We start from the raw sequence: 25,501 nt of genomic DNA on the forward strand, positions 1-25,501 counted from the left end.
TTATGTTTTCTGAATATTGCAACCAGTAAAAGTGTAAACCATGTTTCCCCAAACACCACTGACCTTTTTCCATGACGTGATTGCATTTTCAGAATCAATCTCAGAATGTAACTAGTCTCTGGCAGAAGAGGTTTACTGGATGAATTCCTTCATTCAGGAAACCACAGACTAACAATCACAGTGAGGACGAGTTAAACATATTACAAACAGTTTAATGTTTTGCTCAGTTCTGCCAAATACATGGAAAATAGTCTAGAAACGGTCGGCAAAAAGCTGCAGAGAGCAAAAAGAAAGCAGTAAATCAGATATAATTACACAGTCCGTGTTGCAAAAACTTTTGAGAATGAGGCACTTGGGTTTCACTTCAGAAAAGCCGTATTATTTAAGCCAATGGTCTGACAGGATGTGCACAATTGGCATATTAGGGAGGCAATTAGTGCTGACAAGGACAATGGCTTTGTCATCCAAATATCCCCTCAACTCGTTTGCTTTTCTCAGTTGCATGAGACTCAAACACACACACACACACACACACACACACACACACACACACACACACACACACACACACACACACACACACACACACACACACACACACACACACACACACACACACCGGAAACAGCAGTCTTCAGTTCTTCTCCTTACATTCCCTCGGCCATCGTTGAGGAAGGAAGAGTGCAGCTGCTAACACAAAATAAATGACTTACAGGGAGGACTGAGAAATCACGTAGTCGTATTAAAGCATCATGGTGTTCCGTGGGGCGATGCTGCTACTTCTCTTATGATTAATGACTTTGTGTCTAAGGATTCGTTGGTCTATATTTCAAAACATAATCCATACTTTTTGAGTTTCCAGATTGCCTGCTGCACTCACTGATCCAGCAGTTGGCCTTGTGAGTAGATGTGTTTTATTTAAAAGTTTCATGCATATAAATACGAAAAATAGTGTGGGAAAAACTTAGAGGTCCTTAAAGTCATACACGTATATAGCGACGTACTTGGTTGATTTACAGTGTCTCCTTTCACAGACTTTATAAGGTAGGTATTTATTACAGAGGACTGTGCGTTAGGGAATGTAGACCTGCATGACACATTGCTTTTCCACAGAGGCAGTGGTATATTGTACGTACGTGTATGTAAAAGTGTGTGTGTGTGTGTGTGTGTGTGTGTGAGAGACATTACTGCTGAAGCTATAGTGTAGCAGTTTTGATATATCTTATTTTGCCTCTTAATCATTTTATTTAGATATCAACTCGGTACCTAATACGTTATTTAATTTCCTAACTACTAATGCTAAATGCACAAGTTTACAAACTATTAAACTGGGTCTTAAACACACAAGTGAATTGCTCAATAAAAATATATCTGCCAAGAAAAAAGCTTTAGCATTTAACCAGGCCAGTAATCCAGTTTCTACTCACAAACTGGTCCAATGATTGACTGACAAAACACTCACTGACTTAAAGACGTGAAGTCATCGTTTCTTTCTTCTCTTCCTCTGCTACCATCAGCCAAGTTGTTGCTCCACCCATGCTCCACCCATCCAGTTAAAGGGCATTCTAAAAAGGAACTGCAGAAAAAGTTTCCCAGAGGAGAAGTCTGGCAAAGGCGATCCAAGGGGAAAGACGTTGATTCATCTGCGAACAAACAGTAATACATCACTCATGTGTCAAAGATCTGTCGGAAAATAAGTAACAGCAGTTTTTTTTTTACAGATTCCACTGACTTTCAACAGACATTAGTGTGACAACTTTTCAAAACAACCGTTAACTTTAATTATGAACAAAACAAAAGATCTCACTGTGTTCTGACGGTACAGTTATCAGGACTGGTAAACCAAACAGCATCAAATTCAGATGAAGACCTGGAATCACTGTGTCTAATAAAATGGGTGGATGTTTACAGGCAGCGAAGGGAGTGATAAAAAAGACAAAAGCCAGTTATTTTATCACAGGGATGAACCAAATTTATTATTCCGCTCTTTTGACAGTAACAAGGTCAAATATGGACATCCTAACAAACAGAGTTCTCTATTTGGCCACAAAGCCACATTACATGTTTCTGCATTTACGCCCTCTGAAAAATAATTCCTACGTGGCAGTAACCCCTTGAGTTAATAAGTTAGCGTGTAAACAGACGGCAAGAAAAACATGACCTCAGTGCCATGACCAACCTAATCAATTAAAACAAATGTTACATTCATAATAAAACAATAATTAAGCAAATGTTTAGTGCACATGAGTTCTGTACCTGAAAAGAAACATACATGCTCAACATGTCGATATCTATTGTGCCAACCAATTATATTTGTATCTATATTATGCCAACCTTTTTAAAATAAGTTAATTATATATTTCTGCATAGTTTTTTTAAACACTTTTAATGCAATATGTACATTCAAAACAAAAGCAATGCAGACTTCTCTAAATTAATTTAAACTATTCACTCAGCTTGTTTTCAGCAGTTCACACCACGCTTTCTATAAACCTATGATTTAAAGATAATCTGACATTAAGTGCCCGACTAAAGCAATTAATACATAACGATGGCATACTGTAGGTACAGTGTAGGACCAGTGAGTGGGTGGACTTCATCAGTGCAGTTTGCAGAGGAACACGTGTAGGTGTGTATATAAGACTATACAGTATCTATTCCTTTGAACACTAGAAGAACGAGCGCTTAAAGGCTATTTAATGTTTGCATTATGCTCCACTAGTACCTGTAGCCTCTTATCTTCTTCTGTCTTAAGTCCATCCCAAAACATTATTTAGATGCAAGAACTTTCTCCATTATTAAAGTTCTAGTTAGTGTGCATGTGCACAAGTAAAATACAAAAACGACCCAAAACAGTGACATTACATTTTAAATTGAACTTCATGGACAGATGGAAGGGGTCAAATGAGATCCAGTAAAAAGGGGGACAGGATGATAAATGTATGCTTGCAAGCGATGGTGGTCCAATATAAAATGTTCCCTTTGAATAACCTCTCATCCGTCATGGCTGCTCTTATACTTCAACCACAAAATGGCCACTTGTTTATAAATGACTCACACCGCGTTACCTTGAATTCTTTACGAAAAGTTGTTTTTGTTTTTTCAATTCATCATGACTTTCCTCAGTGTTTTGATCCTTTCTTCACCGTGGAGCCATGTGAGGATAACACTGTTTCTTACATGAATTCAAGGTAACAGGAGGTGAGTAATTAATATAAAAAAGGTCATTTTGTAGGTAAAGTATACATTTAAGCTACATTTACATCTGATGATTCTATGACTTCATCAGCCACGTCCTCGTCCGCTCTCTTTCCTCCACTCCGCTTTGGATTTCTCCTCTTTCTCTACAGCTCCTGGCACTGAAAACCTTTTCATGACTTCTCTTTCAAACTCCTCCATTTCTTCCTCTATGGCACTATCCTCTTCCTCCTCGTCCTTGTCGTCATCTTCGTCCTCCTCCTCCTCCTCCTCGTCTCCATCCACCATGTCTTCCAGAATATCTGCCAAATCTTCGACGTACTCTTGAAAGCTCGTCTGGTCGTGGACAAACACTCCGTCCTTGAAGAATTCGGAGGCTAGCTTTTTGACCTCTTCTCTTTTGGAACCATCCACTCCCGCCTCCTCTGCCTTGGCGAGGTAAGTTTGGAGGATGGCCTCGAACTCTGGGAAGAGGACCGGGATCAGCCCCTCGGCCTGAGCACACGTCTCCAGTGAGTCGCACTGCTGTGGTGGTTTGGTGTTGTGCTGGAGGCGGAGTCTCTGCCGGACCCAGTAGTCCTGCTGTTCCAGGGGGGGTCGGCTGTGTGAGTGAGGAAGCTTCCCGTCTCCCCACAGATGCTCTCCCTTGTTGCCGTGGTTACCTGTAAGTTTGTGCTCATCTTTGTGATTCTTGGAGCTTGATCGGTCCTTTTTCCAATCTCCGTTGTGTTTCTTGTCTCGCTCTCCTCTCTGCCACGGTTCTTCTTTCTTCTCCCGCTGTTTCCTCTCATCTCTCTTCCTCCACTCCTTATCCTCTTTACTCTTATGCTCGTTCTCTTTCCACTGTTTCCTCTCATCCTTCCCCTTCCTCTCTTTGCCATTATTTTTGCTCTCTTCCCACTGTTTCCTTTCACCATTTTCTCTCCCTTCTTTACTACGATCTTTGCCGTTTTTACTCTTCCAGTCACCCTCTTTTTTCTTCTCCCCTTTCTCTTTCCAATCTTTCTTCTCCCATTTCTCTTTCTTCTCCCATTTCTCTTTGGCACTTTCTCCATAGCCATCTTTTCCTTTCTTCCATTCCTTCTCTCCCTTCCATTCCTCCTTGCCCTTGTGCTTCTCTCCATGGTCTTTTCCTACCTTCCGATCCTTCTTTTCCTCCTTACCACTCCATTGTTTACCCTCCTTAACGTCCTCATGCTTTGCCTTTTTCCAGTCTTTCTCCTCCTTCCTTTCTTTTCTCTCACTCTTTTCTATCCACTCTTTCTTCCCTTCCCTATCCTTCCACGACTTTCCTTCCTCACCCCTGCTAGCCTTTTCTTTCTTCAGCTCTTTCTCCTTCCATTGTTTTGTCTCATCACCGTGTCTCCTTTGCTTACCTTCCTTATCTTTCTCCTTGTCAAACTTCCCTTGCTCATGTTTTCCCTGTTTCAATTCTGTTTTACCTCCATCTTTGCGCTCCCTTTTCTCTCCTTCCTTCCATTCAGATGTATCTCTCTGTTTCTCCTTCTTCTTCTTCTCGCCCACGTTGATTTTATCCTTCTTTACATCTTTCTTCTTCTCCCTCGGATCATCCCATAGCTTCTTAGGCTGGCTCTCTGTAGATCCAGCTGAGCCCTGCATGCTTTCCTCTGGCTGGCCACTAGGGGGCGGTGTGGTGGGCTTCACAGCTGCTTGAGCTGCTTCACCTGGTGCTGAAGGAAAAACAAAAAGTGACTACAGTTACAAAGGAGTGAGCGTTCAAGTGAACAGAAAAGTAAAGAAATGAGGAGACATGCTGCTCTTTCCCTATCTGTCTAACAACTATCATTCTTCTACATCTTCTACCCTCCTCCACATCCCCTCCCTACCTCCTCCCTCTGTCCCTTTGTACCTGAGGGGAGTTTTAATTCAGTCACAGTGGATCTCAGTGTTTCTAGTTCTTTCTGTAGGGCCGGGACACACTCCAGCTCTCTCTTCATCCTCTCGTTCTCTTTCTGAAGGACAGGGAGAGATGCCATCTCTTTCTTCAACCTACTGTTTTCCTTCTCCATCTCCTCCCACTGCAGTTGCTCCTTTGCGCCCTCTGCTGCTTGTACCTTGGCTACTTTAAGCTCTTCTTCCTGTACCTTTTTGAGAAAAAAAGAAAAAGAACAGGAAAGAGGGGGTCCTGTGAGAATATTACAAACTCAGTGACACACGTTTATGCGAAGACAAACATTTATGTATGGATGAATACAGAGGGGACGGGGACACACACACACACACACACACACACACACGCACACACACACACACACACACACACACACACACACACACACACACACACACACACACTGAGAGACAGAATGGAGTCACACCTGAAGTTGGGCTTGTAGCACAGTTATCTGCTGGTTCCCTTTGGCTAACTTATTTAGAAGCTCTGTACTGTCAGCATCTACTGGGAGTGGAGGAACCTCTGGATTAAGCCACTCCTGTCAACAAATTGCATACACAGTACAACAAAATGGCAAGATTTTAGATGACTTCTCAGAATAAGTACTGCCGGACTGAGCAGTCAGGAAGTGAGAGAACAGTACGTGTCAATGAGACAGAATAGAACAAAAGTCCAGAGTAGCACAGTTGGTAGACGATAGCTGTATTGTTGTGGGTGGTCTCCTGCTGAGATATCATACTAAAAATTCATGTGGTGGTACTCAATGTCCTGAAAACTAGATTCACAAATGGCATTTATAATGAATAGCAGTTAGAAACAACAAAGACTGAATAGAGGGACAGAAAAGAAGTGACATCTGACGTCAGACTGACCTGTTTTCCTGGTGCCTCTGCATCTTTCAGCTCCATCGTACCATAGTCACTCTCTGCAAATGTATTATGCAAAACTTAATGTTCATGTGAATAAGACCACTGTCAGAGAAAACAAACAAAAGCTTTGCATATGAAGGCGAAAATGCCACCTACCCAACAACAATCAAGACTTTTATCACTGAATGTGTACTGCTCATGCGCATATAGTCAATGTATGAAATCTAAAATGAAAGGTTATGAACTTTATATTTATTGCTGGTTGAAAACCTTGTATCTCTTATTTTGCAACTCTTTAAACTTCTGTTTTGATGTAAAGTTTTGACACTGATCAGGCTACAAACAATTTATAGAACCTAAAAACCAGCATTTCGCTAGAAAAGATATGATGGCCAAGCTCATAATTATTGGTTCACATGAGGGTTTTCATTCAACAACAGCAGCAAATAGGCCTTATTGCAAAAGTGCCTGAATCATTCTTCTTCTGCTCACACACGTTTGCATGCAGTGCTTTTTAAAATTTGCTTTTTAAGAAGTGTCAGATGCAAGACTTTTTTTTTTTTTCCTGCATGCACATTCAAACACAAAAACATATGCTGTGGGAAAGAAAGCACTCATTCATTCACTCACAAACAAGTACACATATAACCTACCCTCATTCAGGTCCATGAAGACACCTGCAGGTATAATACACCTCAGTCTCAGAGCATCTTTTGTATAGTTAACTTCTAGTAACTCATCATTTTCCTCTGACTAATGTCAGTTTAACATCCTAAAATTCCTCCATAAATCATTAATGCAGTTCCAGGCTAAACAAACAGGATGTTTACCTTCTCAACAGGTCATATAGGGTTGCCTACCTGATAAAAAGATGGTGCCAAGGCCTACCAGAATGACAGCACCCAGGATGCACTTGTTCACAGAGAACCCGCTGTCTTCCTCCCGTTGTGGCAGCTGGAACTCTTCCTCTACTTCCTCTTCCTCCTCTGTCCTTCCGATCCGCTCCAGAGCTGCTAAGAGAGACCTCCTTCTCCTCAGCTCTGGCTCGACCTCCTCTCCTATCTTCTCAGATCTCCCCTCACCCACCTCTGAATCCACAAGGGAGTCTGGAGCAGTGGAAGGGTAGAGTAGGAATGTTAGTATTAGTTTGGAATTTACAGACTTCATCTATTCTATGGGTACCCCCAAGGCATAACTGTTCATAACAGCTAATCATTTTATTTTCTGCCATGTTTATTATTTTCAAGCTGCTGCACAGTTTTGGGCACTAATTTGCTCTTGCATTTACAGAGCGGATGTTAGATAGCACAGCAGCTGTGACGCTGTAAACCTCATGGGAGATAAGACTTGCTTCTTTATTGGCTTCACTGTGCATGAAGCGCTGGTTAATTTGCTCCATTGCCATCCCTTATACGGCATAAATAATGCTTAAAATCTTGAATAAATCATGTGGAAAGTGATTGAAAATGCTTCATTTTGAAACTTCTGTCAACAAAGTATCCAAACTATCTGCATCACAATTTATTTCAAAAGAACAACGGCACATTAAAAAGGGCACTGTAAAGAACTCACTGACACTGAACTCTAGTTGGTAAACAAAAGGTGCATGAAAGAAATGCACATTAGAGCAAAAGAAGACTCTTTTTTTTTTTTAATGCTGTAGCAAGAGAAAAAGAGCTGCAGAGCAAAAACACCACACTGCAAAAAAACTTTCGAGGTTCCAGTCCCTCTGAAGCCAATTTACTTCTGCAGGGTGTCATGCAACTAAAGGTTTCTCTGTGACATCATGCTCCCTGCATCGTACCAACCACAGCCTCTCCAGACAACTTCCTGGCCCAGATACAGAACAATTCCATAACCAGCTGGTCCACCAAGTACACTTCAAACACAAATAGTACATACGGCTTAGTCTCCAAAAAACTAAAGGATAGAGGCATACCAGGAGATGCTCTTTATACGACGACACACTCAAAATAAAGACTGATGCTCAGGTTATTAGAATAGAAATCTAATAATGAAAAGATTAAAGTCTTGTTGTTCATACCTGCCTGTTTCCATAAGTCACTTGTCCTCGGAAACAGGTCTGGCTCCTCCCCTTCTGGTTGTAGCCCCTCCCCGTTAAGCGGATACGGTGTTCCTTCCTGTGTAGACTCCTCCCCTCCCAGAGTCTCTGTGCTCAGCAGCGAGGCTGAAGGCTCATCAGGGGAGGGGGTCATGTGGGTGTAGGAGTCAGAAAATGAATCGGGGTCGGGTCCCGACAGCGCCGGGCCCTCAGGTAGGCCCTCTGACTGGCTGAGTGCATCACCAGTGACAAAGCTGTCCGAGACGTCCGAAGACGAGGGAACAGAAGCATCAGTGACGGCGGTGTTGTTGTTGTGTTGCTCTGCGCTTGTGTCTCCACTTAGCTCTGCAGTTTTTTCTTCTGATACCTGGGCAAAAGAATCACGGCATTACGATTCCTTAATTATTACACTGAAAGTGAAAGAATTTAGAGCTCCCTTTTGGGATTAAACTGAAGCAATAAGCCTAATTGAAAAGCAGAAGTTTCAAACCCATTCAAAATCCCATTAACAGGCTAACTGATTCCAGTCTGTTTACTCAGCGAAGCTAGCCGGCTGCAGTTTTTAAACTTCATAGACAGATGAGAATATCGTAACCGTTTTAATATCTAGGTTTCAGTCAATTAGTGTATTTTCCCAAGATGTCAAACTATTCCTTTACTTTAAAAACATATAAGAAGTCGGTATAAGTGAAATGTTTCTGCATTTTGTGCACCTGCCTTTAATTAAGAAAAAACAAGTGTAACTTTTAATAGGTTAAATAGAAACTTTGTGTTTAATATTATTTTATAAATCCCTCAAGAAGCTGTAACCTGGTTACAGATGAGATGAGTCAAACTTAGTAAGAAGGCTCATATTGTGGCTGTAAACTGGTCAATCAGAAATAAACTCTTAGGTATAAACAGTTTTAACTTTTATTTCCTGGCAGTTCAGAAATAATTATTCCACCAAAGCATGGTATAGTTACAAAATAAGAGACAGCAGAATGCCTTCGTTGGCCAGTGATAATATTCCGCTAAGCTGTTTTACACACATTACATTAAAGAAAAGTATGTTTCCTGCTGTCTTACCAGGTGGCCCTCCACAGGGAGCCCCTCTGCAGACTCTGCACAGTTTGCAGGCTGGTTTTCCCCAGAACCTGGTTCATCAAACACAGACACATGAGGCAAGAAGGAAAACTTTTAGAGCAATAGTTTAACATATTTCAGTTGTGACTCTTTGAAATGCAGCAACTGTAACTTGGTATACCTGCTCCTCTGTGTATAATACACAATAAGGAGCTGTGGTACTGTTGTATATCATTTTTCTCATTTTTTAACGTTATTTCTTTTTTCATTTGATAAATACTCATAAAAGGCAAATGGGTGAAAGTAAGTCAGAAATTAAAAACTAGAAATAACAATAGGTTTGTTTGTTAGAACTATGTTTATCCTTTGCCCAAATCATCTTAAAATCCTTAAATGTATTGTGACAAACACCTGCAGATGTAAGGCTTTCATCATGGTTCTCTTTCCCTTCTGCCAAAGGCCTCAGGGTTTCAGCGACAGTCTCCTAGAACAAACAGACAATAAACAGACAGCCATTGGACACTATGCATAGATAACATTTGGATTTATTGCTGGAGCATCCAGGCTTATCTGAACATACAGTCAACTGTATGTATGTTTCTGAGCACCAGCACTGACTGAGCATCACTCTCTGAAACAACCGTTACTGCCGAAGTGCCACTGAACAAGGCAGTGAGTGTGTGTAACTAGCCATCAGGTGTGTGTAACTAGCCATCAGGCCAGTAGCTCTTAAGCTATTTCACATTTGTGAACAGAAGTTAAAAAAGAAAAAAGAAGGAGAAACAAAGGCAGTCTTATTACAGAAACCTACTTTACTTCCAGGTGACCCAAAAGAAAATCAATTGGGACAAGCAGTTTCCTTTTTTCTTTTTTTTTTTTTTTTTTTTTTTTTCTTTTTTTAAATAATGCATTTTCAATGAGGTCAGACAGTTCTTTTGCTCTTTACAGAGTGGTGATACCTCAGGAGTGAGGATGGTCCAGCTGTTGTTAGCACTGCTGCTGCCAGACATGGCCCCCTAGAGGCTTTGCTTGTCTCCTGCAACACAAGAGGAATATACAAAACAGAATACATGATTAACGGGTAATTCATATAAGAAATCAAACTAGATGAATACATCTGGTCTAAATACACTCTGCCTCAAAGCTGGCTTTGCGATTTAAAACAGGGGAAACCTGGATTTTTGTTTGTTAACTTAACAATGCATTTTTTTATTGAAGCGCCAGCTACCGACCCAGAGTGAGCAGGTGTATTGTTGAAAGCCCTGCCATTAGCCAACAATGAGGGTGACAGTGTGGGTACTGCAGCTAAAATAAATTTGCATCCTCTGTTTATCCATGTGCAGGATTTGAATATATTCCTTTGCTATTCAGCCTCACCCATTCTGCCAATATAAGGAGCTACTGTAACACATTGCACTGTGTGTGTGTGTGTGTGTGTGTGTGTGTGTGTGTGTGTGTGTGTGTGTGTGTGTGTGTGTGTGTGTGTGTGTGTGTGTGTGTGTGTGTGTGTGTGTGAGTACATGAGAGTGTGTGTGTGTGTGTGTGTGTGTGTGCAGGAAGTCCAGTTCCCTGGGACAATTCCGTTCTTCATTAGTAGTTTGTATGTGTTGTGGGCCTTTTAGTCACCCTGGCTTTTGACTAGCTGGGGAATGTTTTGGCACGGGACAGGGGTAACCAAGGCCAGCACCATTCTGGGGATAAAGACAGCAGAATGGGCTGTCCGTTTCAAAGCTAATGGTCTGTTAATGTATGTCTAGACACCACCAAATTTCAACTGAAAATACATATTCCGATGTACATATTACCAACTTTTTACTGTATGATGCACATATGGTGCAGTTTTTCCCCTGAATATGTCTGTAGTTATGTATCCAACCAGCACAACTGTGTATTTCCAAACCGAGATCACTCAAGCAGAAACAGACTGACATTTCAATTCCCCCTGCAAGTCAGATACAAGTGTCAGGTATTACAGCTGTATGAAACCTCTCCTCTCAGACAGCAGAAGCAGACATAACAGAGATGCATATTTATCCTGTGTCGTCTGGCTTTCTTCAGCGAATGCAGAAAAAAGCTAACCACTTACATTTAACACCACATTGTCTGCGTAATGACACACTTCACTCCTCAAATTCAATTCTCTCCCAGCTCTGCAATTTAGGTCTCCTAATTGAGTGCCTCCCAAGAGAAGCCCACTGAACCTAGCCTAGGGCCCTAGGAGCATTGTGGGGCGTATGGTGGAATGGCTTAAATAGATACCGACTAAATATAGCTACCATGAGATTGACTAGAGACAGAACGAGGGAGCATGCAGAAGATGGCCATGGGGAACAAAAAAGAGGCAAAAAAATTTATTCTAAGGACCCTGTTAAAATTTATATTTCAACTGCACCGCCGAGTGGATAGCTTTAAACAGAGAGACAATTATTTTCACGGCCATGTACTCTGTTCTTCTTACTCTCTGATCTTTAAGAGTAATATTTAATATAACCTGTAAAGCTCCAGGTTTGGGAAGTTGGGTTACATCTTATAGTCATATTTCAAGATATTTGACACCCTGCCTGATTTCAGCTTATTAATACCTTTTTTTAAACAAACACTTAATAGTACCCAAGCATTTCTTTCTTGAGCAAAACACACAGCCAAAAATATGACTACAGCTGTAGGCTTGCTCTTATTATCTAGGTCTCAGCAGGGACAAATTACCAAAAAAGGTCATGAGAATAAACTACATGACAGGCCATTATGATAGCAACCTTAGGCTGCCAACAAAAGCACCATAACCAGCTTGTTCTCAGCAGTTCACGCACAGCATCATCACCACCACAGCAGTCATGTAGCTTAGTTATTATGACTGCTTTGAGTGAGACAGGAAATGTCATAATATGGCGATGGGGTCAAAGAAAAAGAAAACTTAACACCGAGGTGAAGCCAGAAATATATATATATATTTTTTAACGTGGAAAAAAAGCCCAGTGTGAGTAAAGTGAAGCACTGAATGGTTTAAAAGCCAGGGGGGTTTGTTAAGAATAGTTATTAAATACAAATACTTAACACCTAAACAGTCAAACGAGCAACCAGGAAAAAGTGAGTGAAACGACGTTTGGCGACGCAACAGGAAGAATAAACGAGAACAGAATAAAACGTCGTTCCTCTGAAATAAAACCGTCAAGACTCGGTTTATTCTTACCGTGGTTTGTTGCTTTACTTCAGTCCCTTCAGTCTGTCACGGATACAGCAGCCACTTCTCAGTCTTCCCATCCAACTTGAGAACTTCTGAAGTGCCTCCTAAACTTGCGTGATCAAACGCGCGCCTCCGCCAATCACAGCTCTGGTCCCGCCTCTCGGTCGCCAGTTCGACCAATGGCAACGCAGCCTGGCTGTTCTTCGCCACTAAAGGTTCCAGGTTGATTGACACAAGCAGGTGATGGTGCGTATGTATAACATACATCTTGCTTATGATAACATCAGCGGTCCTCGGCATTTAGTACTGGTAGTCCACAGGCTTGTGCTGATTCCGAGTTTATATGTTTGGTCACATTATCCTCCTTTCCCATATTAGATAGTTGATGCATGTATCCTGTTTTTGTTCAATTAAAATCATAAATTGGACCTCTAAACAGACATGCTCCTTTGCTATCTTTCTTAAATTAAAGAAAAACAAGCCTTAAAGTCACATAAAAGCTTGGTTCGACGCCCATATATTTTTTTGCTTTACAGTTTATGTTTACCATAAGACTAACCAAAACAAAATGAACAAAAATGCAGACATAAAGGTAATATTCTTTCTAGTCATTAGTTCCTTTATTCAGTGCACACCAGTTTGTGTTGTACAGTGACCATCAGGGTTACCAATCCTCAAGTTCTCAGATGAGCAGGGTTGAACTCAGGAATCTTTGACCCAGTGTCATGTTGAACATTTGTAGCTTCTGGAAATGTGTTTCCCAGGTCCCAAGATGAGAATCCTACATACACTGAAAAACAGATAAAGATTTTAACATTTTGAATAATTCTATGATGTTGTACACCTATTCCTCATTTAAATTGCTCCTGTCTAAAACTGAGGACCTCACTTTGAACAGCTCAAAACATAAACTGCATTATATAAATTCACTAAGTGCTCAAGTGGTTTGTTGTCATATGAGACAAGACTCATACTTGCCAATGCTTTGCCAGCACCACGGATCAAACATTCCATTCCCAATGAAATAAAAGCTGGTTGAAATTACACTATAGGAGCCAACGGCGAAAAGGAAAAAAAATCAATGTTTGACCACTTGATCTACTCTCGTTCAGTCAGTCAGTCCAGGATCTCTTTGATGCACCAGCAGCAGAGGAGGAAGTAGAGGCATTCCTTAGCCGACTGGATGAAACCATAGGCGACGTTTCCTCCAAGGAAGTTCTTGCCTCTCCCCAGACCCATGGCCATGTCCCTCAGGTGCTGTCCCAGAGACGAGGAGGGCATGGCCTGAGGAAGAGGACGCTGGGGATGCATGGCTCCAAAGAGAAAAAACGAGGCAGAGGCAGCAAGGAGGGCAGTCGATGAGAAGAAACAGAAGGCAAGGTCTGACAAATTGGATCAGACGGGGCCGGTGCGACAGCTGAGGTCTGTTTCATATTCCTGGCACAGTTAGCTCCTCTACTTATAACCTCCTAAACACAATTTGGCTGCCTACGTTCACATCCTGCTTTTTCTCGACTGTTCCCTGCTTTCAAACATCTGCTGATTGATTAAAGGCCTTGTTTACCTTTGCTGTGCACTTTCCTCTCTCTGTTGTATAGTACCCCACGCGCAGACTCTCTCTGGGCTCTAACAATCCCTGAATCAGCTCCCCACTGTTCCCCACCGGCTCATCTGTTCACAAACAAGAGAGTTCCAGTAGTGGCAATACAACTCGCACCGCATCCTACTCTTTGTTCAGGACGGTATGTGACAGGCTATCATACCTTCTAGCAGTGTGTGCTTTGTTGTTTCATTTTCCATCAAAGTGTTTTGGTGTTTTTTGAGAGAAAAATGAAAAGGATTTTTAAAAAAAACCTTTCCAACAAAGCGATAAACAGTCAGCGATAAACACACAGTTACTCGTATCAAAAGCCAAACTCACAAAGAGAGATGAATGATATACGTATTTATATATGCAATCTATATTTTCAGATACAGGTGTAAACAGAAATGTTTCCCTATAAACAAACAAAAAACAAAGTATTAAAACAGAAACATATAAAGTAAAAATCAATCTGTGCACGCTTTTTGAAAGTAACCTTTGGCTTTCACAAATTAACGCAAGTACAACAACATCAACACTTTCACCACCACCAACGACAAACAACACATTTTAAAAAGATTTTCATGCAACAAAAGGCATCTGTGATGAGCGATGATAGCACAAGACCCATTCACTAATGATGCAGAGGGGCAGGTGGGTGTGTTGCAGCACACGCTCACAGAGTAATGGCAGATCTTAAAGCTCTGGTATCCTATCTCTGACCTACAAACACCTGAACAGGCAGAGTGAGTGTCTGACTGTCCCAGCTGTCACTCTGGTATGTGTGTGTTTGTGTGTGTGCATGTAAGATTGGATGTAAGCCCACTTCAGGGTCTGAGGACAGTAGAAAGATTCCTTCTCATATTTCAGGAGTTTTGCCTCGATCTCTTTCACAAGTTCAACTGTCTTTAAGAAGGGCTACCTCAGTGCTGTGGTGTCTGTTACTTATCAAATACTGCGTTAAAGATACAACTATGAGAACATCGATCCGATACTAAGCTGACCATTCAAAAGCTGATGTTATTTACAGATGGTCAGGAAATACCCCCACCCTGATTGGTGACATCAAGTATCTGTGACTATAAGCTGTATGCAAGAACGTGCATCAGAGGAGATTGCCATCACTGGATCCGTTTGTGTGTTTAATGGAGTGTCATTTTTGCACAGTCTTTCTTTAACTGAGAGGCTTGTGTAAGATTCTCCTGTAGTCCTCTACATTTGAATTAAGTACATAAGGTGACTGCATTGAAGTGATGTGACTGCATTGAAAAAACAAGGCACAATTAAAAATATATAAAAAAACAACATCATCATCATCATCATCATGAACTGAGGGAGGAGGAAGAGGAAAGGAGAAACAATAGCGTGAACCTCTCCCCCTCCGGATCCTCAAAAGGTTGTGAAAACAGCATCAACAACATTTGGTTTAACATTAGCAATGCTCCCCCAAACCACTTCATTTTTTTTTTTTTTTTTTTCAAAAAGGACATTATTCCCTCAAGTGATTTAAAAAATAAAGCAACATTACAATACACAAAATTACAGGTTACAATGTCATATTTTGCATCATTTTTTTGCAAAGGGAAATTCAATGCTTTGACTATTCCAACGTCTCTCATTAGCCAACGTTTAAAGGGGTTCCTCTTTTTTCTACTCTCTTTTGCTTTCAGTCAGAATCCTCTGTAAAGATATAACCCATAGATTGTCAGTGCAAACACATACTAAGGAGTCCAAAAAAGCAACAGTCAAAGTGATGCTCTTCTTAATGTAGTTGTTCTTGTGTTTGTGGGTGACATCAACGCACAATTTACTTTAAAAAAAATCCCCTTTTTGATGATGTATTCAGGCATAATCGCCTAGATTCGTCTCCCCTTTAAAGCAGGCTCATTTTAATATGCTTTCTAAATCTAAACCTGCTCCCAATGCTGAAAGCACACAAGATAACTGCTGATAATTGTCATGGCTTTCTCTGCTGTTAGCGACCAAGTTCATGTTCTTTGGCACGACAGGTGGTGCAGACCGTGTGTGTTCTAAAGGTGTATGTGTGTCTGTGTTTGCGGAGAGATTAGGCAGATACAGCTGTTTAGATCCTCCTCAACTCAGAATGTCCAACAAGTGATAAGTCCCAAGATAACAGATGGAAATAAAAAAAGAACATGGTCATTGGTATAGCAGTCCCCCAGTTATGCATACAGGCTTTTATCATCACCAGGTATCACTCCGGGGGTCAAAGTTCAAAGTCCTTAAAAGGGGAGTGGTTGGGGGTAGGGTGGCCCTCCTGATTAGGTTGGAAGCAAACTCGTTAATGCATAATAACCTATTTTTTTTTTTTTCAAAGTCAGGTTTACTGCTGAAGTGCTCCAGTGACACTTGAGGGGAGAGTTCATGCTTGAGCCTGGGTCTGTCTCTGAAACAAAGAACCATTACCGTCCAGTTTGCGTTCAGCCTAACGTGCTCCAGCAACAGTCTGAGGAGGGAAATCATTTCCCTGACTGAAACAACATATGCTTGAAAGCACAGAAAATCTCATTGGTTGTCCCATTTATGCTCCTTTCTTCTTGTTTCAGTTCCACATTTGTTTTTTGTACAAGATTCCATGTATTAGTAAAGTGTTCAGTTTGTTTTGTTTTTCATTTTCGCATTTTAAGATTAGTTTTTTCCTTTAAAAAAAAATAAAATTGCATTTGTTTTCTGCCCCATCTGAAATTAGCAAAGGGCTCCTCCCTGGTTCACAGTAGGCTGTTGAGAAATTGCAGCAGTGCTTCTCCGTTGTGGAGTGTTGCGCCTGATAGTTGTTGGGTGTCGAAGACTGCGGGTCACAGTTTGGCTTTCAGAAAAGGACGGGAATACGTAGCAACAGCAGCAAGTGAGTGATTTAACAGAAAAACTGGTGATTATTTTTTCTTTTTTTGGCTTTCTTTGCAATGTTGCGTGCATATGTATTATTGTATGCGTGTGTTAAGTGTAGCGTTGAAGTGTGTATAGTAGCATATGAAGGTGTGTTTGTCTTGTGATTAATTGCTGCAGGAGCGTGTGTATATTTGGTGGAGTGAATTCATTGGTGTGTGTGTGTGTGTGTGTGTGTATTGTCAGGCTCTGCGTTCTACTGGCTGTTGCAGACACACTTCGCTACCAGCTGAGACGATGGGGAGCCTGTTGTCCATGTGGTAGCTGATCAGGTGACTCACACTTTCAAACCGATGGTCTTTTGTACGGACCTAAAAGACAAAATAAAAAAACAAACATTAAAAGGCAAGTTTGCATTCAAACCGATACATGTCAGGAACACACTACTTCCAAAATGGCCCCCTGCCCATTCCTGCCTCTCCCTCCCCTTTGTAATCCCTCTCGCCCTTATGATATCCTCCTCCCTCCCTGACTCACCACTCCTTCTGGGTCGACTAGTAGCAGGTGTTTGGGCTGACCCCCCTGCTGTCCCGTGAGGACGTATTGTCCGGGCGTGGTCCCAGACTCTCGCACCAGAAAGTCTCCATCGCGGGTCAGCAGCCTCTCTGCTTCCCTGCGACTTAAGCTACCGTGGAACCAGGCCTCGCCCTGCAGCTGCTGCACCAGAGGGGGCGCCGTTGTCACAGAGTTTTGCCCGCCTTGCCCGGAGACTCCCAGGGCGTCATCAAATGGCTCTTGAAAACATAAATACACATACATTTGTGATATTGTATTTCTCTATCGAAAACTACACATGCATATTTTTATAGGAAAAATTGTCTTCTACTTTCCATTTAGAACCAAAATAATGGACCTTGTCCAAGCGAACCACATGATTTGACTGTTGCATGCTAAACACTGATAGTGGACTGTGTCTTTAATGTGAAAAGCTTTAGGCATTCAACCAATCATGTTACATAAAATGGCCCTGTAATGGACGGAGGCATTCTAATTCCCTTATCCTCCTCCAGGACTGCCGTCTGTGGGCAGCTCGTCTCTTCAATTATCCTGTCTGTACAGTACACACTACTCTGCTCCTCTCCTTAGTCAATAATTAATACCTATACTTTCCACATGGTAAAACAATTGCAACTTTGTGTTACTAGTAATTCAGGTCATTCTGATTACAATGCACACATCTTGTCATTTGCAAAAAATCATTTTATCACCTTTTCTAATTGTTCTGTCTACCTGCACTGTTGAGTGTGTTGAGACAGCAATCCATTTTAACTTGGTTTTCTAAAGCTGGTGTGATATACCCAACACAACATGGCACTTACTCATGTCAAAAGCATCTCTGTGAGCATTCCCATTAGCTGCAACTGGGAGGCGGGGTTTGTCCACGTTGACGTATGAAGGGTCATCAAACATTTCCCGTCCCCCTTCTTTGGCACCAACTGGAAGAAGAAAAAAAAAAAAAACAAATGAAGAAAGACCAGGAACCTTGACCAGTTCCTCATCAGCCAGTGCACATTTAATGGCTTTTTCACTAGCCAAGCCAAGATAAAACAAAGTAACAAAGACACAAGAGCGTGACTGAATTCTGTCCTAATTGTGCGTGGATGACAATCTTCTCCCGATCTAGAATGAATGACAGAGTGAGATGCAGACGGACGGGACAGGCAGAGACTCACCTGGTAGAGGCGGCAGAGGCTGCTTGTGAATGTCATTCTGGCCTGGCTGTCCATACGGCTGCAAACACAAAGGCAAACAAACAAATAATGACTCACAGCCGAATGTGGGCATACATAAATAGATTACTATTATAAGGGTTACAAAGGTTAAATGATGATTTATCTATCACAAACCAAGCAACAGCTATTTCCTTTTATTTTCCCAGGCTCAGAGCTAGGCATGTCTGACACTTTCTGTACAGTTATCAAATCTCCTACAAGTGTATCTTCTCTTAACTGCGGTATGAGTGGTGTTTAGATGTGTTGAAGCATGTGTATGAGTATCTCTCTCCCCCCCACACCCCCCCCCCTTCTGTTTATGTGCAGTTTTCTCACAAGCGTGGCTCCTGGGCGGGTCCTCATGTCAATCAGTCCACCAGGGGGAGGCTGTTTTCCAGGGAAATTATTATAGTAAGGGACGTCAGGAGGTGGAGCAGCCTCATCATCTTCTTCCTCCCATGCAGAGCCGTCAAACGGAGCCATTCTGAGAGGAAACATGTAGACACAGATTATGGGTGACAAGCTCACATTTTGGGCCCATGTGAGGGAATTTTTATTTTATTTTTACATGTACCTGTCATGAGGTGTGACCAGTTTGGGGGGGTTCTTTAGGTACTGTTTGAACCGCAGTTCAAAGGCTTGACCGATGGTGCTGATGACTTCCTGGGCTAAACCCTCTGAACACTCCAGGATATGACACGCTGAAAGAGAGGAGGCAGAAATGACTCACAAGGAAGCTGCAGCGACATGTATTTGAATGAAATATGTACTCAGGCAAATCAAACTGCAGGCAAAGTATCAAATTGTGTCTGCTTCTGCATTTTCAGAATCAGCACATTCATGTAAATGTGCCTTGCTCGAGGACACATTGGTAGTCATTTCTTGAAAGAAAGAAGCCATTCACTTTACCTACCAGTTTTCAAAGAAAACATAAGAAATGTTTAAAGTCTTATTGTGTGTTGGTAGAACCTTAATGCACATGTTGCCATCATTGCATGGAAAATAAAGAACCATGTATATATATTTATCACATAAGCAATAATAAAGCAGATTGTGCCAAACAATTAAAAACAGCCCCGGTACTTAGCTATGCCTATTTGGTGGTAAACGTACCGTTTCCTTCTTCACTCTGCCCACTGACTGTAATGTCTCCAGTGGGCTGTGTGTCAAATGAGAGTAAGAAATAAATAGAGCCATATCTTCTATTTAATAGGATTCATTTATATTTTATAGAATTTATTTACAGTAATTGCTGAAAGTGCAATGTCAACATCTGTGTAGCCAATCAGACAGAATTTAGAGAGAAAATTTGCAACTCATTTACTGAAGCATCACGGTCAGAGTTCAGTTTAAACTGGACCATTTAAATATGATTTATTTTTTTAAACTGTCTGTTTTGCCAGATGCTGCCTGAGTGAAGGCGTCATTTTGCCGTTTCTGCTCACCTCTCTGGTTGACCGGGTCTTTGGCCACATATGCTACGTACTCAGCTGTATCCTGAGGGAGACAGGGTGAGACAGTCAGGGAGAGGAGGGGAAGGGGAAAAATTGATTGGAAGACAAAGTGAAGGAAAGGTTTAGGATAGAAAGGTTGAAAGAAACAAGAAGAAAGAGATAAAGCAGAAGCTGCAATCTGTTAGTAATAACAGAGGCTATAAAACATTGAGCTGAAAGAGAAATGACAGGAAGTAACAAGATCAAGCTTGAAAGAGAAAGACTGCAGAACCAGCGAGGCATTAATGGAGTGAGTGGCATTCAAGGAATAGACAATGACAGAAGACAGGAAGGAAGGATACGCAGGCTGAAGAAAGATGGAAAAAGGCCAGAGTGAGATTGAGCTGAGAGAGAGAGAGAGAGAGAGAGTGACTCACTGGGTCTCCTCCAGAGGCAAAGGAGATGGACTGCATATGATGATTGGCGATAATCTGTGGAGAAAAAGAAAAAAGAGAGAGAGAGGGAGGAGAGAGACAAAAGGAGAGAACGTGGGTGACATGAAGTATGTGGGAAGTGAGATGAAAGCATGTGGATGGAGAGACAAACGTGGAATCATTACTGAGAAAAGTGCTCTTTTCCTCCATTGAGCGGCATCAAGTGTAGCAGAGATAAAGTGGGACGGAGGATGGAACACCTTTTTAAACAGTCTGCAATAACCGCCCATGTAGGATCAATAACAACATTAGCACAATGAGTGGTCCATATCTGTGGGTTCATTTGTGAATGGATACATGTGAATGGTATGTTTCTTTGTGCTACGTGTTAGTGTGTGTGCACTACACTACTGTATACCATCTCCCCAAAGAAATAAACATCTTTTAGCAGCTATTAACTCATAGACGGAGGAACACATCCTGCCCCGTGGCGATGCAGGAGTACAGACGATGGTTAAGAGTGATTTGTGCTGCTTCCAGAATAAATGAGGCAAATAAGTTTATCTCAGTATCCCCAAAAGGTCACAACACACAGAGTGCACAGAGATAATGTGGGTTAGGTTGTGGCTTTAAGACAGGTCAAAGTCCAGTTAAAATATATATTTCATATAATATATATAATAAAAAGTTATTTCTTAATTATCATTATGTTTTATATTGTTTAAAATAATTCTGTGAAAATCTCATTATATCATTAATTAATTAAGAGCGTGAAAGCAGTAGGAATAATTGACATGCATCTTTTAAAACACATCCTCGGAAATTATCATAAAATAACTTAGCGATAACGAACAATATTTATGCAGTTTACATTCTGAAAAAAGCTTTGAAATGACAAACAACAAAAAATAAATATTACAATAAATTCCGATAACATGAGGATGATAAAAATAGAAAACGTTTACAATTTCATTGAAAAAACTGCCATCCGGAAGTTGACCTTTAAAAAAGTAAGTCTGTATAATCCCTAAATCCACATGAAATCCCTCAAGCAGAGAGATCCTCAGGTTTACTCTGCTTCAGTAAACTGCACAGGCTAAGTGCACTCTGGGTAGCGAGTCTACCTCTGGCTACAACAGCGCTCTAACAATCAGACGCATCTCTGAGTCACAGTCAAATCTCTGGCGATCAGGGACAAATCTACCTCAAAGATGGCGTTTTTGAGCAAGAAAATTCACACAAAAGCAGCTTCAAGAGTGAGCTGGTTTTCGGTCTTACCTGTTTACAGTCCGCGGCCAGCAGGTTGAGGCTGCTGGTCGAGATGGTGAGGCTGATTGTCATGCCGGCAAACTGCAGGTTACTCTTCCCCAGGATGGATGTCATACAGCGAGAGGAAGGCTGCGAAGGACAGGGATGCGGTCAATGAGTAAAAAACACACAAGGTGCACAAACGGAAAACAACAGGCCTTTTTTTTTTTTTTTTTTTTTTTTTTATTTGTGATAGTCCATTGAGTCTTCCCTGCCTGTGCGTGAGCCTGGGGGGTGCATGCGTTGACATGCCTGTGTGTGTGGGAGTGGAAGAACAGCTGCAATTGTGAAAGTGATCCTGTCTCCAAGGCCAACTGTGACCAATGGAGAGCAGACAGGACAGTTCACGTACTGAAGGCCGGGCCAAGAGCATCACGCATAGCCGCGCCAGCACTACTGTGCTAGCCCATTTATCCCAATCCTCCTCCTGTTCTCATGGCTTTCCTCCATAACTGCTCCAGAATATCTGGCGTGCGCTGTGAGAAGAAAGACTGCATCGGGGCAGGACGCCCAATGCTGAGCCACACTGACCTCAGTCCAGCCAAACCAGAGGGACTAGACCAGGTTTTAGCTATTCTAGTTTACATCCTTTAACTGCGTTTTGTCTGGTGCGCCAGACATTCCTCGGTCAAATCCCACTGTGGCAACAGGCCGCTGGATTTAGCCACCTGTTTTATGGACTGTTTGGGTGGATGTTTTTTAGTTTTACAGTGTACATAGACACATGAAGTCTGAACACACGCAGACTGTCGGCTGGGTCTGCTCGTCTGTAAAGCTTCTCTGGCCTAACAATGGCTCCTCACAAACTACTACCCCGTCTCTCCAGCCTCCCTTGTGACGAGAGGGCGGGAAAAGGGAGACCAGAGAGTGATTGGTAATTACCTGCGAGCAGCCCACTAACCGCAGAAGTGTGCAATCATCCTAAATCAAGATGTGTGCGTGTGCAAGGGAGAGTGTGTGACTGAATAGCCAACTGACCACAGAGTGGACAATCAAGCTAAATCTAGCTCTTACCCAGAGAACCTTTCCCACTGCCGTCCACTTAAGCCATATAAATAAATAATGCCGTGTAAGGGTGTGTGCTGGTGAACACGCTGTGTACCTTTCTCCTGCGCTGGGCTCCTTTGGCTCCGGGCACCGCCTCGCACACCACAGAGATCGCCTCCCTGAAACATGGACAACATGCAAGTGTTTCAATAGCACGTCATTAACCGCTCACACCTTCCCGGAATCACCATTATGTGGATTAAATGGGATCTGGAGGCGGGTGATTTAATTTATCGTCCCCTAAACTGTGCTCGTCTTTGCCATGGAGACAAACATACATCGCTACGGAAACTAAAAGGAAACCACCAAGATTCCAGAACCTTCTAATTTAAGGGGCTGGGAGAGCTGCAGGCGTGTTCACACACACACACACACACACACACACACACACACACACACACACACACACACACACACACACACACACACACACACACACACACACACACACACACACACACACACACACACACACACACACACACACACACACACACACATGAACAGACACAGTCAGATGCCAACTCAAGAGAGAAGCAAGCAAGCAAGAAAAAAAGGGAGCAGAAGTGGGTCAGACGGCAAGTTAGCAGACAAAGAGATATATGAGTCTGAGCACACTCCTACCATGCACCAACAAGAGATTAAATTAGAGAAATGACAAGCCAGCAACCAACAGATGAGCTGTGTTCAGTCTCACCTGGTGACCTGAGTTCTGGTGTTGAAGTCCAGCGCTCGCATCGACTGCAGCACCTCCACGCAGCCCATGTACTGCACAGGAAACAGGAAGGCAACGCATTAGCATCGGACATTTCCTGCATCACAGTCCCATTGGACAGATGGAACACGCATTCCTGTGTTCCAGTTTCAAAAAATGTGAGAGGAGGGTGTATATATGCAAAGAAACCGTCTGGTAAGAAAGATGTGTAATTATATATATATATAGATATAGATAGATATATCTATATATATATAATATATATATATATATATATATATATATATATATATATAATATATATATAATATATATATATATATATATAATATATATATAATATATATATATATATATATATATAGATAGATAGATAGATAGATAGATAGATAGATAGATAGATAGATAGATAGATAGATAGATAGATTGATTAGTAAGGGGGTTAGTGAAAGTGTGCCCTTCACTTACCCGTACACTGTAGGAAACGCCGGTGGTGCTGACCACACTGTCGGAGTGCAGCCAGCCGCAGGTGGGCTTGTTGACAAAGGAGCCATGGCGCGTCCACTCGTCTCCTCCCAGCTGCGCTCCTTCCACCCGAGCCTTCCTGGCTGCTCCTTCCGCCCGGGCCTTCCTGGACGCCCCTCCCAGCCGGTTCATGTCCTGCAGAGGAGGTCGAGGAGGGGGAGAAGGAGCGGTTAAAGGGGGAAGTGTGTGATGAAGCGGAGGGGAGGAGCTGGAGTTGCTCCGGTCGTCCCCAGAGAACTCGGCAGGAGCGTGAGGCTGCTGCGGCCTGCTCGAGGCCTTGAGTCCTGGGAGAAGGGTCGCAGAGACTCCGAGGCGAAGGGATCCCATCCTGGGGAAGAACGAGCAGAGGGTGGTGGGGCTGTTCTCGGCCGGGCGGGGAGAAGAGGGGGCAAGATAGGAGTGAGAGACGAGGAGGAGAGAGAAGAAGGCAGACCAGGGGAGGGAGTGAGCGGGGTGGCTGGACTGGACGGAGGGAACGATGATGGATTGGAGTTTGTTTCATCGGTTGAGCTCAGCGATTCACTCCGAAAGTGGGTGTACTTGGTTTTTGGGACAAGCTCCATAGTGAAGCTGCAGTGAACAGTTTTTGTTTATATCCGCACAAGTCCACACAGGCTCTAGTGATTCAATCAAAGTCTCTTTGTCTCAGTATTCAAAGTTTTTCTCTAAAAGGACACACGGCCATCTGTCTGTCTCCCTCAGCGTAAGAGCTGCATCCATCTGTCCGGTTGTCTGTCCTCCACTCGTTACCAGGCGGCCAAAACCAAACTGCTTTAAAAACGTCTCCTTCCACAATGAAAGCAGAATGAGAGAAGGCGCAGAGGAAAAGTGGGGTGTCCCAGATAATGGTAGGATGCAGATGAACAAAGTTTGTTTTTAGTGCACCAGGGCAGATCATGTTGTCCTCAGTTCACTTTTTAAGTCTGCATCAGTGTTCATTGTGTTCACAGGGACTGATGATGAAATGGTCTTAACTCGCCGAAAAAGTGTTCATTTCACCACAATGTAAAACCGACTTAATAGCGAGGGGCCGGTTATCCAGCTGTCCGCAGCACCATGGAGAATCAACACAAGTGATTGTCGCTCAACGCCCCCCCCCCCCCCACCCCTCCCACCGCCTCTCGCATGTGTCTCACTGCACTGACGGGTGAGCTCTTGTACGTGATGTGTTTACATGCGTGTGAGGAAGTCTAAACCTTCCCTGCCCACTATGCTTCTTAGATTATCTTTGTATATATGTGTGTGTGTTGGCGTGTGCAAAAATGCGTGCATGTGTGAAGCAGCTCCCCTTGGCAGCTCTATCCTGCTTGACGTGTGCCATAAAAATCCTATTAGCAGCCAACGAGGGGATCGCAAGGGGGATGCACGCACAAACACGGCAGCAACACACACACACACACACAAACACAAACACACACACACAATGCACAGCTCCAGTTGGTTCAGACTACAGTGAGCACCTGCAGAGCTAAATAAACTAAAGAAGAGAGAGGCTTACTGATGTATGGCTAGTCTCCAACACAGCACGCTTTCTTTAACACCTAC

General features: G+C 42.5%; 3 protein-coding genes across 3 annotated transcripts; all 3 read right to left on the reverse strand.

The window, feature by feature from the left end:
* Positions 1 to 115: 115 nt before the first annotated feature.
* On the reverse strand, positions 116 to 12,375 carry pbxip1b (pre-B-cell leukemia homeobox interacting protein 1b). Its single transcript, XM_054621562.1, has 13 exons — positions 12,300 to 12,375; positions 10,069 to 10,145; positions 9,521 to 9,593; positions 9,113 to 9,180; positions 8,027 to 8,411; positions 6,843 to 7,088; positions 6,636 to 6,659; positions 5,986 to 6,038; positions 5,538 to 5,651; positions 5,069 to 5,303; positions 1,463 to 4,889; positions 620 to 690; positions 116 to 168 (listed from the first exon to the last, which is right to left on the reverse strand). The coding sequence occupies exons 2-11, from the start codon at positions 10,117 to 10,119 to the stop codon at positions 3,286 to 3,288; spliced, it is 2,853 nt and encodes a 950-aa protein (XP_054477537.1). The 5' UTR covers positions 10,120 to 10,145; positions 12,300 to 12,375; the 3' UTR covers positions 116 to 168; positions 620 to 690; positions 1,463 to 3,285.
* A 585-nt stretch (positions 12,376 to 12,960) lies between these two features.
* lenep (lens epithelial protein) lies at positions 12,961 to 14,133 on the reverse strand. The gene has a single exon (XM_054621255.1). It carries the CDS (start codon positions 13,602 to 13,604, stop codon positions 13,410 to 13,412), a length of 195 nt encoding a protein of 64 aa, XP_054477230.1. The 5' UTR covers positions 13,605 to 14,133; the 3' UTR covers positions 12,961 to 13,409.
* Positions 14,134 to 14,225: 92 nt separating this feature from the next.
* shc1 (SHC (Src homology 2 domain containing) transforming protein 1) lies at positions 14,226 to 24,642 on the reverse strand. Its single transcript, XM_054621254.1, is given in 13 exon segments — positions 14,226 to 17,093; positions 17,260 to 17,516; positions 18,102 to 18,218; positions 18,456 to 18,513; positions 18,831 to 18,978; positions 19,069 to 19,195; positions 19,940 to 19,991; positions 20,365 to 20,418; positions 21,640 to 21,759; positions 22,772 to 22,835; positions 23,414 to 23,484; positions 23,900 to 24,339; positions 24,342 to 24,642. Coding segments are annotated over 13 exon segments (1,815 nt in total). The 5' UTR covers positions 24,520 to 24,642; the 3' UTR covers positions 14,226 to 16,964.
* Between the last annotated feature and the right edge of the window lie 859 nt (positions 24,643 to 25,501).

The sequence above is a fragment of the Anoplopoma fimbria genome, chromosome 20 (genome assembly GCF_027596085.1).
Source record: "Anoplopoma fimbria isolate UVic2021 breed Golden Eagle Sablefish chromosome 20, Afim_UVic_2022, whole genome shotgun sequence".
Lineage (NCBI taxonomy): Eukaryota > Metazoa > Chordata > Actinopteri > Perciformes > Anoplopomatidae > Anoplopoma > Anoplopoma fimbria.

What these genes read in the sequence shown, in the direction of transcription:
- pbxip1b (XM_054621562.1), bottom strand. Translation starts at nt 10,119, where the DNA reads ATGTCTGGCAGCAGCAGTGCTAACAACAGCTGGACCATCCTCACTCCT. An exon ending in TGAAAGCCTTACATCTGCAG is followed by an intron (nt 9,181 to 9,520) that starts GTGTTTGTCACA and finishes TTGATGAACCAG; the next exon opens with GTTCTGGGGAAAACCAGCCT. An exon ending in TGAATTAAAACTCCCCTCAG is followed by an intron (nt 4,890 to 5,068) that starts GTACAAAGGGAC and finishes TTTTTCCTTCAG; the next exon opens with CACCAGGTGAAGCAGCTCAA.
- lenep (XM_054621255.1), bottom strand. Translation starts at nt 13,604, where the DNA reads ATGCATCCCCAGCGTCCTCTTCCTCAGGCCATGCCCTCCTCGTCTCTG.